This window comes from Pararge aegeria, chromosome 14 (genome assembly GCF_905163445.1).
Source record: "Pararge aegeria chromosome 14, ilParAegt1.1, whole genome shotgun sequence".
Taxonomy (NCBI): Eukaryota; Metazoa; Arthropoda; class Insecta; order Lepidoptera; family Nymphalidae; genus Pararge; species Pararge aegeria.
Window position 1 is genome coordinate 8,052,970 of NC_053193.1, and position 13,877 is coordinate 8,066,846.

At 34.5% G+C, this 13,877-nt stretch overlaps 1 protein-coding gene across 1 annotated transcript in view; it reads left to right on the forward strand.

Moving 5' to 3' along the window:
* The window catches only part of LOC120629478 (sodium-independent sulfate anion transporter-like), a 35,007-nt gene extending 25,688 nt beyond the window's left edge, over window positions 1–9,319 (forward strand). The window contains exons 7-13 of the mRNA XM_039898419.1: window positions 1,213–1,367; window positions 2,672–2,833; window positions 3,474–3,586; window positions 5,051–5,224; window positions 6,975–7,125; window positions 7,745–7,918; window positions 8,566–9,319. Coding sequence (XP_039754353.1) covers window positions 1,213–1,367; window positions 2,672–2,833; window positions 3,474–3,586; window positions 5,051–5,224; window positions 6,975–7,125; window positions 7,745–7,918; window positions 8,566–8,765 — 1,129 coding nt within the window. The 3' untranslated portion in view covers window positions 8,766–9,319. The remainder of the gene's footprint in view (window positions 1–1,212; window positions 1,368–2,671; window positions 2,834–3,473; window positions 3,587–5,050; window positions 5,225–6,974; window positions 7,126–7,744; window positions 7,919–8,565) is intronic.
* The last annotated feature ends 4,558 nt before the right edge of the window (window positions 9,320–13,877 follow it).

Sequence of the window (13,877 nt, forward strand, 5' to 3'; positions counted from 1 at the left end):
GCACATCATCGTCGTCATCATTTTAACCAATGGACGTCTACTGCTGGACATAGGTCTTTTGTAGGGAGTTCCACAATCCACAACAAGTGGGATCTATTTTTTCTTCACATTCCATTTCTAACTCGTACTAATTTTTTGATCCATGCCAATCTGTTTAACCTTTGGCTTAACTTAACCCAGCTAGTTAGAAAAAAATGGCAGACTTGATTGATCAAATTTAATAGACATTGTAGAATGGCGAAGAGAATCTTAAAACATCACTTCGAAGATATTTTCAGTTTCACTTAGGATATTGCATTGGAATGCATGTGAATACTTGATGATGTGTTCATTATTATAATTTAAAATGAAAATTCAATCAACCCGGTTGTACGGTACACTGACTAAGGTCGTTTTATTATTAGAATTGTCTATTTTACTTGTCAATCAATAATTTCGTTACTAAAATTCTTACGCTTTTTTACTATGATTTTTTTAATTTGTAATGATTAATGATGGAATCTTCTTTGGAAGTTAGCCATGATCTAGGATTGTTTTAATATTAAAGTAATCGTCTTATTTTGTCTTATTAATATATTTTGAAAACATACACATCGAGTTTCGTCATCATAGTTCCGCTTATAATGAAGAGACGAAGGCAGCTTAGAAAAGCAAGGGTCGGCGAGCTTAGTTAACTTATATCCGTTTTCACTAACGACAAGGGAATGCCTAAGTAAGTAACGCCTTATCAAAGAAGATTCGTACACATACATTTACCTTCACCTAGCGATTTGCACTAGGCAACTCATAAAACCGTACTTGTGTGTGGTTCTTGCCACAAAGTTACGACATCGATTCGGCGGATCGTAAACTCGTACTCGTAAACTGACACTAGACCGATAAAAAAAATACGAAAAATTAAAAATATGATGATACAAACACAATATTTTGTGGTATTATCATATTTTTTAGTAGCGGGCATAATTTAGTTAACGTTAATTAGCCCAAACAGACGGCTTTACAAACGAACGGACAATGAAACAACGGGGGCATCTGTATATCCCCCGCTTGGCTGGCGAGACGTCTTTGGACGTTCGCATTTGATCTTTACCTTTTCACAGTTCCTATACGAGTATGTGGCCCTCGGTTAACAAGGCCACTCCACCCCACTTGAATATACCTTCCCATTTAATTTCAATTGTACCTTAACACCCCAAAATCTTGTTATTTTAGAGAAGGACTCCCATCTTGGTCGCTACCGCCATTCGGCACGCAGTTAGGCGAGAGAAATGTGACATTTGTCGAAATGTGCTCCGACTTGGGGTCGTCGATAGTACTCGTGCCAATTATCGGAGTGCTGGGCAACGTTGCCATCGCTAAAGCTTTTGGTGTGTATTCGGATCCTTTACAAATAAAATTACGCCTTTATTTAATTGTACTGTATACCGTTCGTGCGAACTTATTCTATTAACGATCTTGTTAACTGGGATTCAATTTGACAGATTTCCCATACAGTGATGAGTCGAAACGTCCAATTTATTGTTATGTCCGGAAGGGCTTTACTGATGGATCTGTCAATTTAATCCTGTAGTGTGCATTGCCGTTGTAACAGCAAATAATAAAAATAAAATAAAGTTGAAATTTAAAAGGAACTTTTCACGACCTCCCATTCAAGACATCAATTTTTTTTGGTGTTCTTAACGAACTTAATTTTTTATGTTCATAGCAATAGGTCCAAGCGAAGGACCACCTAATGGTAAAAGAGAAACTATCGCCGGAAGAACGCGCTTGCTAAGAATATAGCTATTCAATCTTATATTAGTTACCCAGGTTGTCAGAGCCTGGTGAAACCGGGTTTGTAAATTCTTTTCAATTGAATTCAATTCAATTCTTAGCGTAGTGTTGCTTTCCATATGAGCGATGGTTTTCCACCTATGAGCCATCTGCTTGGTCTTATTATCTCTCTATATTATTTTATCTAAGTATAACTACTAGGGGACCCGCGCGACTTCGTCCGCGAATGAGTCGACTTCAAAAAATAGCCGTATGTTGTCGCGGACTGTTTTATAGAACTTTAAAGAAACAACCATTCCGACATACTTACTGCATACTTCCTTCGTTTGGAGTAACGTTTACCGTTCACGATCGCACACATCAGAATCTCTCAAAAAGGATATTTTTGCACTCATTAATTATAGTAGCCATTGGTCGTACCGGATTATATAGTATATAATAGCCATAATTGTTACTACCAAACAAAAAAAAAGGAAACATAATTTTCTGAGATTAGGGCGTTCAACCAAACAAAATTTAAAAGCTTTATAATATTCCAACTATGCCTATCCAAAAAACCACGTCAATCTAAAACTTCGTTGAGCGGATTCTGAAAGACAAATGCGGAAAAACTCATTTCAACCCAACATTATATATATATTGATCGATAAAACACGAATAAAATTAAATTTTCAAAAAATGAATCCTAGCTAGATCGATTTATGGGCCCGAAACCCCGTATACTAAATTTCATGAAAATCGTTGGAGCCGATTCCGAGATACCAATTATACATATAGGTGCAAGAATTGCTCGTTTAAAGATATAACTATAAAAAACTAGCCAGTGACTACTTGTTTTCCAAAATTATCTCTTTCTCCACTTAGGTTTCAAATAAATGGTATTATGTTATTATTTTAGCAAGCGGGGAGTCTGTAGATGCGACACAAGAGCTTATAACGCTCTCTTTGGCAAACATCCTTGGATCGTTCGTTAGCGCGATGCCAATAACGGGTTCGTTTTCACGCAGCGCCGTCAATCACGCGAGTGGCGTCGCCACGCAATTTGGAAGCATTTTTACAGGTAAATAACTGTTATAAATATTTCACTGATTTAGCGTTTAACGATGTCGCGTACAAACCGATCAGGGGTATGAATTTACTGTAACTGCCATACCCCTAACAGGCCAGTCCGATACTATCTTAGACTGCGTCATAACTAACTAGTAGAGTATGTGAGATTGCAGTCAAGGGCTAACTTGTAGTAGAATAAAAAAAAAACTTTCGAAAAGCAGAATGTTGTCAATTTACTACTAAAAAGTATGCTGTATGACGGCCGACTGGCGCAGTGGGCAGCGAACCTGCTTCCTGAGTCGTGGCCGTGGGTTCGATTCCCACATCTGGAAAATGTTTGTGTGATGAACATGAATGTTTTTCAGTTTTTATCTGTATATTATAAGTATTTCGGTGTATTATATTAATAACAATATTCATCAGCCACATTGTCTTAGTACCCATAATACAAGCTACGCTTACTTTGGGGCTAGGTGGCGATGTGTGTACTGTCGTAATATATATTTATTTATTTATGCTTATTTTCTGAATCTGCAATAAAATTTTTTGAACTCGTCTATTCTAAACCGATTTACATATACATTATAGGATATTTATAGTACTATCTACTACTTGTATAATGCTATTATAATGCTATTATTTATTTTCAGGTATTTTAGTCCTACTAGCCCTAAGTCTACTCACACCATACTTTTACTACATTCCGAAGGCGTCGCTAGCCGCTGTCGTCATATGCGCGGTCATATTCATGATAGAGTACGAGGTGAGTTATTTTGGATTTAAACCGTACCGTTTTGTAGAAACTAGCGGTCCTGCACGACTTCGTCCGCGAATGAGTTGACTTAAAAAAATAGTCTTATATTGTCGCGGCCTGTTTTATAGAACTTTAAAGAAACAACAATTCCTACAATTCAGATATACTTACTACATCATGTCGGGAAGAGTCATATTTTTCAGTTTCAATTGGGACTACCCAAACACCACCTTTTTGTTACTTTTCTTCCAATAAGAAAAAGTAAGTTTATGTTTAAGTTGATTATCGCCCCTGAAAGCCGATTCCTAGATTCCAACTATATATATATATAAGAATTATATAAAGATAAAGATAAAATTAAAAAGTTTAAAGATATAAGATAAAATATAATTTCGACACGTTAATTAGAATGTGAGATTTGGCTGGGTTCGTTGACCGTTCTTGTTCGGTTCGCACATAAAAAGCGGCTGAGTGCTGCAATTTGTTATTGTTAAGGAAGATATTAAAATTAGCAAAATTGTTGAAAACATTTATTAATTTTATAAATGGTAATTCAAAATCCCTTTTTTAGCCCTGCTATACACAAGTATGTTTTCATATGTTGATAAATAAAATCTCGGAACAACAGATATGGGGAATCCCTGCAGGCCATAGGCCATATTATCAGTTCATGAGACGTGAAATGAATTAAAAAAAAAATTTCTGGGTGATGCTTTTGTTTAAAATATAAAATGAACCATACTAGCTTAATTAATAGATGACATGTATTTCGCAGATATTTATAATTTTATTTGATTGGATAAGATGAGTAATTGCTTTAATATTTCTTAATCTAATTATAAATAGACTGCTTAGCCGTTATCATAAGTGGTTTTACGTGACGTGGGAAAACACTTGAGTGTAAATTCCATCTGATTCGCTTTGTTACCGTGCTTTATACATGATTGGTCGCTCTATCCTTCTATAACTTTATTATAAAGAGAAAAGATTGGGTCTGTTTTTAATCGCTTACCTTTGATACTAATAAGCCGATTTTAATAATTATTTAGAAAGCTATATTATCCGGAACTAGCATATGGTAAATTTATTATTTCAATAATAATTATAATATATCAGCCTGAAGGAACGGTATTTGTAAAGCAAGGAAGAAATGTAAAAGCTCTCTCATTAGAGCTCCGAACCTCAATCTCAAATCTCTTATTTTAATAAGAGATTTAAGTTATTATGACCCAACCGGTAGTTCAATGTACTCTACACAACTAGGGGTTAGACTTCGCGTACTTCCTTACTCTGGTCTTGAGAACATTATGGAGAACTCTCAGGCATGCAGGTTTCTTTGAGATGTTTTCTTTCATCGTTAAAGCAAGCGATGTTTAATTGTTTATAACGCACATAACTAACTTACCCACTAAGATGTCGACGCTTAGCATAATGACTATGCGAAATTGTTATTTGATTAAAATGAATTTGCAGGTGGTAAAACCGATGTGGCGCTCTCGACGCGCCGACCTCGTGCCAGCATTTGCCACTTTTGCCCTGTGCCTCATAGTTGGCGTCGAATTGGGAATTGTGGCTGGCGTATTGCTAAACGTCATATTGTTGTTATATCCCAGTGCGAGACCTCAAATGGATGCTGAAATTATAACGGTAATTTTATCAAAATTTAAGCGTTTTTATTATAAAACTAGCTGTTAAGTACTTCGTCTGTGTGTATGATGGTTTTTCTTTCATATCCCGTGTTAACTATTTGTTTTCCTGGAACAAAAGTAATTTATGTTACTCCGTCCTTCCAACTAACTCTACGCCAAAAATGAAGTTGATTAGTTGCTTAGGTCACTCGTTAATGGAGAACAAACAAACAGACACAGTTTTGCGTTTATAATATTAGTAAGCATTACACTTGGAGAACCTATCGAATTTAAAGCGTAAATTAAAGCAATTTAATAATAATAATAAAAAAAAGATTGATCTAATTCTATTGTTTCAAAAGTATCTCATTGTAATATGCACCTTTGAAAAGTAGATCGGAACTGCAATGTTTTTTTCCTAGACGGCGTCGCTATAAGATTGTCAAAAAAGGCATATATTAATTACGGTATCAAGTGGCAGGTTCAATACCTGCCAGTTCCAAATATTGATATACATTTTATAAATTAGGTAATTTAATTGTTCAGATGACTTTTTCTGTTCTGTTTTTTTTTTGTACTGTTTGTCAAGTAAGGGCTTTACTTCCTTCCAGCGATCTGTTCCAGATAACCGAAAAAACTAAAATATGTACATATTAATAGGTTCTAGGTTTTTTAAACTGCTTTGTTGTTGTTTTGTCAACCCCCATGCCTCCATGCCTTGAAGCCTTCGGGTATGGATGTATATGGATTTTGTGCATCGAGAGACGTCATGACACGAGTTATGAACACCTGCCAACTGCTAAAGTAGTCTGTTTGTCACTGGGGTGGAACAAGCCAAATTCCTGAACTCCTGGTACTCGACATTTAGTTGATGTCAACTAATGTCGATGTTTTTTATGTAAAAAGGTAATCCGGAATACGAACAGAGGATCAAAAGATCCACAGTCGAACATGCTAACTACAAAACAAACGTGGCTGTCATTATTTACGAACATTAAATTTTATACCATTAAGAGCTACGTCTATAGAAAATGATACAAGGCTATCGCGATCTGCGCAGTTATGCAAATAACAGCAATGAACATATTAGTCGCGCATGTAATGTCAGGGTTGATTATTCTATCCAACAATAGCACCATTTACCGTTCTTGTACAAAAAAAAGATTTTACAAATCTTAATGGTAAGTTGTTCCATAGTTCGTTCAAACAATCAAAGAAACTAACTCCTCGGCTTTATTGCTTCCGAAATTTCCTTGAAGTAAAGATATTGACGCGATATTCTGAAATCCTTTAAACTTATGATGATAGAAGCCTATTCTGATGTACAACCCATTTTTTCTTATATGTCTTAATATGTTTACAATCTATCAATTACTTTTTAGAGTAAAGATCTGAGAAGTGTTTTTTGATTCAAACAAACGATCAACAACAAATACGATCTATATCTAAAATTTAAAACAGTAAAATATGCAATTGATCATAATAATTATTAAAATAAATGTACCGTAAGAATGAAAATTAATTACTACTTCCCAAATTTCATAAAAGTAACGTTAAGCTTTGGAAATAATAAACACGTAACATAAAAAAAGAATCTGCTACAAAATTTGCATTTCTATTGTCAACTGCCAAAGTATTCTGAACCTTAGTGTAAAAGTACTTCAAACTAAACATAATGTAATGTTAAAAAAATTAAATTATATTCAGGTAAGACCATTTCTTTCGTGATCACTGTACAGTCGTTTAATTTTATAATCATTTTCTTGCAGAATAACACAGGGTCCAGTTACCTTTTAATTACCGTGGGAAACAGTCTATATTTCCCCGGCGTGGAATACATAAGACAGTATGTTACTCGCGCGGCGAAGAAACAGGGAGGCTGCAGTATGCCGGTAGTGATCGACTGCAGATATGTTCTTGGTAAGATCCATTAGTTAGTTAGAATAGAATAGAATAGAATAGAATAGAAAAACTTTATTGCAACACAACACAATAGGAAAAATACAAGGAAAACAGTAATAGTACTTAGTGCTAGGCGGCCTTATCACTAAAAGTGAACTTTTAAAGGCAATCTGAGCGTACGAAGCCGATAAAAAAGTGGATGGTACATAAAGTATGTAACAAAAAAAAAACTTACATGAACATACATACTACACTTACATATTAACTACAAATATACCGATATAAATGAATTTTGAATTTTGAAAAAAAAATTTATTTCCCGCACTTAGTTTTGTTTGGATTCTTAGGACATTTAGGTAACGTAAGCGAGTAAGCTTGAATTTAAATAACGCGCGACAGTTTCGTTCAAAGCGCCTCCAACAAACCGTGAACTTGACTATATAATTTTTAGCATGCAATAAGTCGGGACGCGTGGATGGACAAAGGTAACATACTGTCCTTAACGCAGATGTACGAGTACCATAGTTAATTATATTGTTGTTGTAATTCGGGTGCCCTAATATCGGACTAATTTAAAAGAAAATGTTTTAGACAGCCCATCTCTTACTTACGTAAAATATTTAATCTTTTCAACCAGGAGCTGATTTCACCGCAGCCAAAGGCATTTGTGCGTTATCCAACACATTATGTTCCCGTGGTCAACCGCTCGTATTACTATCTCCAAGGACCAATGTAGCGTCCGTATTTACCGGAGCTGGCTCCAGCGTAGTCGTGGTCATGACTGCTGCGGAACTGGACTCCACTTTACAAGGTCAGTTGTGCTAAATCCCTACATGTTTCTAATAAGCAATGAGTGAACTCAGCCACCCGAAATGGATGGGTGTGGTGTAGAGTGCGGAGTCCCGTTTCCCGACACACTTGCGGTAGGCCGACTAGGCTTTACTTGCTCGCCGGCATTTTCAATGAGTATACATTCATGAAGTTAACTCAATATATACTCATTAAACATAATTAATGTTACTTCTTTTGTCTCTGACTACCTTGTAATGTGACTTGTTTTATCTCCTAATTTTAGCTAGACAGCCTTAAGCGTCTTTTCTTCTTTAACTTAGACGGCGAGTTGGGTACAGCGTTTGCAGGAGCGCAGCAATATTATAAAAATATACATTCTAGCTTAGAGCTTACGTACACATAAGGAATGTGCAATATTTATTTTTGGTCTTAAAAAACAATAAAGCTATGAGCCAAGCCCGATTCTCCACTCTCGATCGTATAAACTGCCGCGGAAGCATGGACAGTTAAAAGATTTCTGCCCAAATTTGACCCCAGACTCGATTAGGTCCCAGAACCATCAATGATAATTGAGAATGGCCGTCAAATGAGATCCAATCTTTCAAAAGATCATTGACCTTGAACGACCACAGGATCTCATACAATTACATACTTTTATCTTTTCAGAACTAACGGGTCAAATAGCTTTACCAGTAATAAATGGAGAAGGGAAGCGTATAACGCCTCCGCCTCCGTACAAATCTCTAAGTCAAGTCGACGATGACGTCATAGAAGTCGTCATAGCCGAAGAAAGAAATAGTACACCTTTACTAACCACTCCAAATGGTCGCCGAAGAAGCTTATCAAAGGAATTGCACGACACGTGACGTCAATTTCATTAGGTTAGAATTATTGTAATGAAATTTTTATACTGCCGATCGAAGCTAAATTAGCCCGTGTATTACTTAAACTGTTTCTGATCCATTAAGATTTTTACAATTAGGTGTGTACCTAAATAATACCTATGAAAACGTAGAACATTGTGAATGTACATTTTTATTTGCTAAATTGTAATTGCTGATACGAAACAAAATGTCTCGCTTAAGATTGTAACGCATTATAGAAGTCTATCATGGCGGTAAGAGCGAACAAGGTGGGGAAGTATGGACATCTTGAGGTTGCGGACAGAAATTCGGCGTGGTTTGCAATATCCTTTTAATACTGGTTTTTTGTTTGAGCCAAGCAAGTCTGTTGACTAAAAGAACTAATGGCCCGAAAAACAGGAAAATAAATCATTAAAAAAATTGTTAACTAACTAGGAAAAGCGGGCTGAACTAGTTTACCATAATCAGGTCAACGGAACTCTTACCGAGTGTCAGCATTAATCAAACATTAATGCCCGTTTTCACTAACTCGAGGAATCGCCTAAATCGAACGCCTTATGATTTTGGTGATGTCTATAGAAAATAAACGTTTAACCAACTCTTAGGTGATAACTATTAGTGAAAATGTTATGTATGCCTAGGAATTTCCTTAGATGAGGCGTTACTTATTTAGGTATTGTCTGGTTCGTCGCTAGTGAAATTGGCATAATTCAATTATTCATTCAATAATTGGATGTTTACTTGAAACTGAAACTTGGTAAGAGTTTATTTTTTAACGAACATTGTTCACGCGTTCACGGAATCGTAACTTGCAACAATTAAACTTAAATTGATTGATATGTTTGGTAATACAAAACTGTTCAATTAAGATTAGTTCTACAATTATTATACCTATTCCTATAATTTATAAAAATGTTTATCTGTGGAAAGTCCTGTCCATGACTCCTTTTTTAACTGCCAATGCAAAGGAGCCTTGTAATTAGTAAACTGTTTTTCTATTTAAGTGGAGAATTATGTTCAAAACATGGTTGTAATCCTCGCAATCTGCTCTGGAAATAATTTTGTGCATGCTATTATAGTATATAATTTTGTGTACTTAAAAATATATTGCTCTCTCGCTCGCACAGATGCTTTAACTCATATTATTCGATAGTGAGAGAATTTGAAAGACAAATGTCCGTGCTAACTAACGATGAAAAAGGCAATGCCTTATCTAAGGAGATTCCTCCACGTACATCAACTTTTCACCAATAGTTATCACATAAGAGTAGGTGAAACGTTTATTTCCTATAGACATCGCCTAAAGTGTTAAGCATTCTATTAAGGTGATTCCTAGGTTTAGTGAAAACGGTTATAAGATACTATAGAAACGACGCTTTTTTTAAGCCAACCAACGAAACGTGCACGTAAAGTAAAGACGTCGTATGCATAAACCTTGGAATGATTATAAAAACAATGTTTATTTTTTTTTAGCACAGGCAGGAGACAAATTAATATCCCCCTATTATATTTATATACAAAAATTGTATTCCCCTGATAAGCGATATTATTAACGTGTCCATCTGCTAAAGTACGAGAAAAGGGAATAGGAGAAGTTTACTCCCGTTTATTATTACACATATATTATTTGGACATTATTTCCACTTGTGCGTCAGTGCTCGGAGAGTTGATAAAGCTGTGTTTAAAGATAAATTTTTGTCCTTGCCCCGCGGAGAAAATTGTCTCCTACCCATGCTAGCCGTCCTGGAGTTATAATTATATGAGAAACATATATAACGAGACATATCGAAACTTTCCAGGAATTTATAAACTAAATAAGCCAGGTATTTTTCTGAAGCACAACGTATTAACACCCGACACGAGCGGGGTCCCCTCGCATCACGTCAGGTTTTTATGTATTTCTGGGTATATAAAATGTTATGTAATTAAATTTTAATGGCGCGCAGGGCTTGAATACTGTTTCAGTACCACCATTTTTTTACGAGCAAATTAATGTGGAAACTATATCAAACCGCTCTTAAACCGGATCCTAGCACGTGAGCACGGTTGGCCCGGGTGGCACGTAGCCCTCTGTGCTACCAAGTGCGAGATCAAACACGAGCGGTCAATCAACCTAATCACCGTTCGAATTTAATTAGGAACGAAACCTTAATTTTATTCTCAAAATGTAACCTAACCGGTACGAAAAATTTACCAGTGTCTAGCTCTGCGCGTAAGATGTCACGTGTGGAGTAGGAATTTGCCTTAGTGTGTTAGTAAGTAAGATCATTAATATCAATAAAAGGTTTTTTATAATTATATTACATAAGAAAATGTGTGGTGGCATTTTAAATGGCACCTTGTTATCCATTAAATATGAAATAGTATTAAATGATCGGCGTCTCATGCAACTTTCAGGGAAAGATTGTCTCGAATATTATTTAGGTCTCTTTAGTATAAGAACGTAATGTTGCCAAATAAGTACCGTTTTACCTTGCCAGCACATTAAATGACAAATAGAAGTATTATATATTATATATTACCATTATACCTAGTAGAAATATAATGTAAACCGAAAATTAAGTTATTGCGTAATACTTTACAAAAATTATTTGCCACATTGCATGCAATGTAAATTTGTATGTATATTTTAACTAAAACTTAATGCGCCATTTGATTTGTACGCAAGGAAGGTCATTGTAAACTCCAGAAAATCAAGGACAGAATTTTTCGCCCTAGAAACGCTTAGATTTTTTTATTGTTGATGAGTTTATTCCGTTTATTCATTATTTTATTTCTTGTTATACTACTATCATAACTCTGAATATATAAATACTAAGTTTAAAATATTATTTTAATACAGAGTCGACGTGATATTTTATATTTTAAATTTATTTCCATTTTTTTTTAAAATTTATTAATTTATTTCTAGAAAATGTTTTTTTTGAGATACATACTGTTCTACTTTCTGATAAATGTAACATTACGATCATAACCTTAAATCAAACTGAAAAATAATATATTATTTTAAAACGTGATATGTTATATTTATTTTTATTTATTTCCATCTTTGGTACAAAAATTTGATCCATTTATATGTAGAAAAAATAATTTTTAAAAAACGGTGGTTGAGGTGATTGTATTTTTGAACAACTCCTCAGATTTATATTATTCATCTTTCGGTTAGCTGGACGAATCACATTTGTAACACATTTATAGATATAGATAAGTACAAATATACAAGAGCGCGAACAAACTGCTGCCTGGTATAATCATACAATATATAGACAATCATTCATAATTTCTACTTATAATTCGTACGTATGTTATTTATTCTTCTTATATTTTACCTGTTGTACTTAAATCTTTAACAAGTAAAATTTAATATTTAAACGCATCCTAAAATTTAAGGTAACCTTAAATATAAAGTGGCGGTTTATTCGCCTGTTAAACTTCCAGTTTTGATGTAACAGTCGTATTCAGAAACATAACTAAGGTAACTCAAAATTCGAATGTACAGTGTATATCTATAGATTATTCATTAAAAAAATTGGTTGCCTGTAAAGTCGGTATACGGGCGAAAGTTTTACGTGACAACGACTTTGAGTTGTAAAATAATTTTAATGTGAATATTCATTCGTATAGTAGGAAGAAGGATGAAATAATAGTAACAATTTAAAACATTTATTTATACAAAGAATTATATTTAAAACATTAATTTATACAAAGAATCTCGCACTGAATTTCATATTAACAAAATTTTATTTTTACCTTTACACATACATACGTATTTATATACAAATATACATACAATAACTTGCAATACATTTGCGTACAATGAAACAGCGTTTACTACAAAGGGACGCGTGCCTTTGTAGTAAACGCTGTTTCATTTTAATGTGAATATTCATTCGTATAGTAGGAAGAAGGATGAAATAATAGTAACAATTTAAAACATTTATTTATACAAAGAATTATATTTAAAACATTAATTTATACAAAGAATCTCGCACTGAATTTCATATTAACAAAATTTTATTTTTACCTTTACACATACATACGTATTTATATACAAATATACATACAATAACTTGCAATACATTTGCGTACAATGAAACAGCGTTTACTACAAAGGGACGCGTGCCTTTCACTTTTTATGTCTGTCTCTCTCGCTCTTAGGCGGGCTAACCATGCCCGAGTGGAAGGGACGCGTGCCTCTCACTCGCTCTCATTGTGAGCGCATAACGTGAGCGGAGCGTAACGCAGTTTCTTGAAGTGTCACCCGGCAAACCAATTTATAAGACGTTGTCACGTCAAAAAATAGGTACTTACCTGCCATATACATTTTGAAGGTAACGTTTATGAATACGACTAAAATATTTAAGTATAATTTGTTTCCTTGATAAGTGTTTTCTATTATGTGTCCAAATGTATCTTTGTTATTCAATTATATTGAAACACGTGCAATAAATCATGATCATTCTTTTAAAGAAAATAAATCTCAATTTCCAAGTATCTATTTATCTTTCAATTAATAAGCTTTACTGTTTATGAGTAATTTTTGCGTGCAGTTCATTGACCTCTATTAATACCACTCGCATGTCTCTAATAGACTATAGTAATATAATACTATAAGTCATAAAACACATTTACGGCAAACATCAACACCAACGACCATTCGGCGATAAAATGTTCTTTTATTCCACTCCACTAACAAAGCGAGACTTTGTTTAACGTTTTTACTTGCTTTAAAGGTGAAGGAATAAACCATGAGGAAACCTGCACGCCTGAGAGTTTTACATAAAGTACTTGAGTGCGTGTGAAGTCTACCAATCCGCACTTTGCCAGCGTGTTTGTTTGTATTGACTACGGCCAAAACCCTTCTCATATTGAGAGAAGATCCATGCCCTGCCGGATCGTACATGGCTTAATGATGATGATGATGATGATACTGTGTTTGAGTTCTAGATTCGAACACTGCGTCCAGCCAAACTGTTATAGATAAAAAGATCAGATCCAGATTTCACTGGATTTGAACCTGATACTACGGAATAAGAGAGGATTTTTTTTTATAAATTTGCTGCGATTTTTTCATCATCATCATCAAAAATTCTAAAGTAAACCTAGACAGTAAAG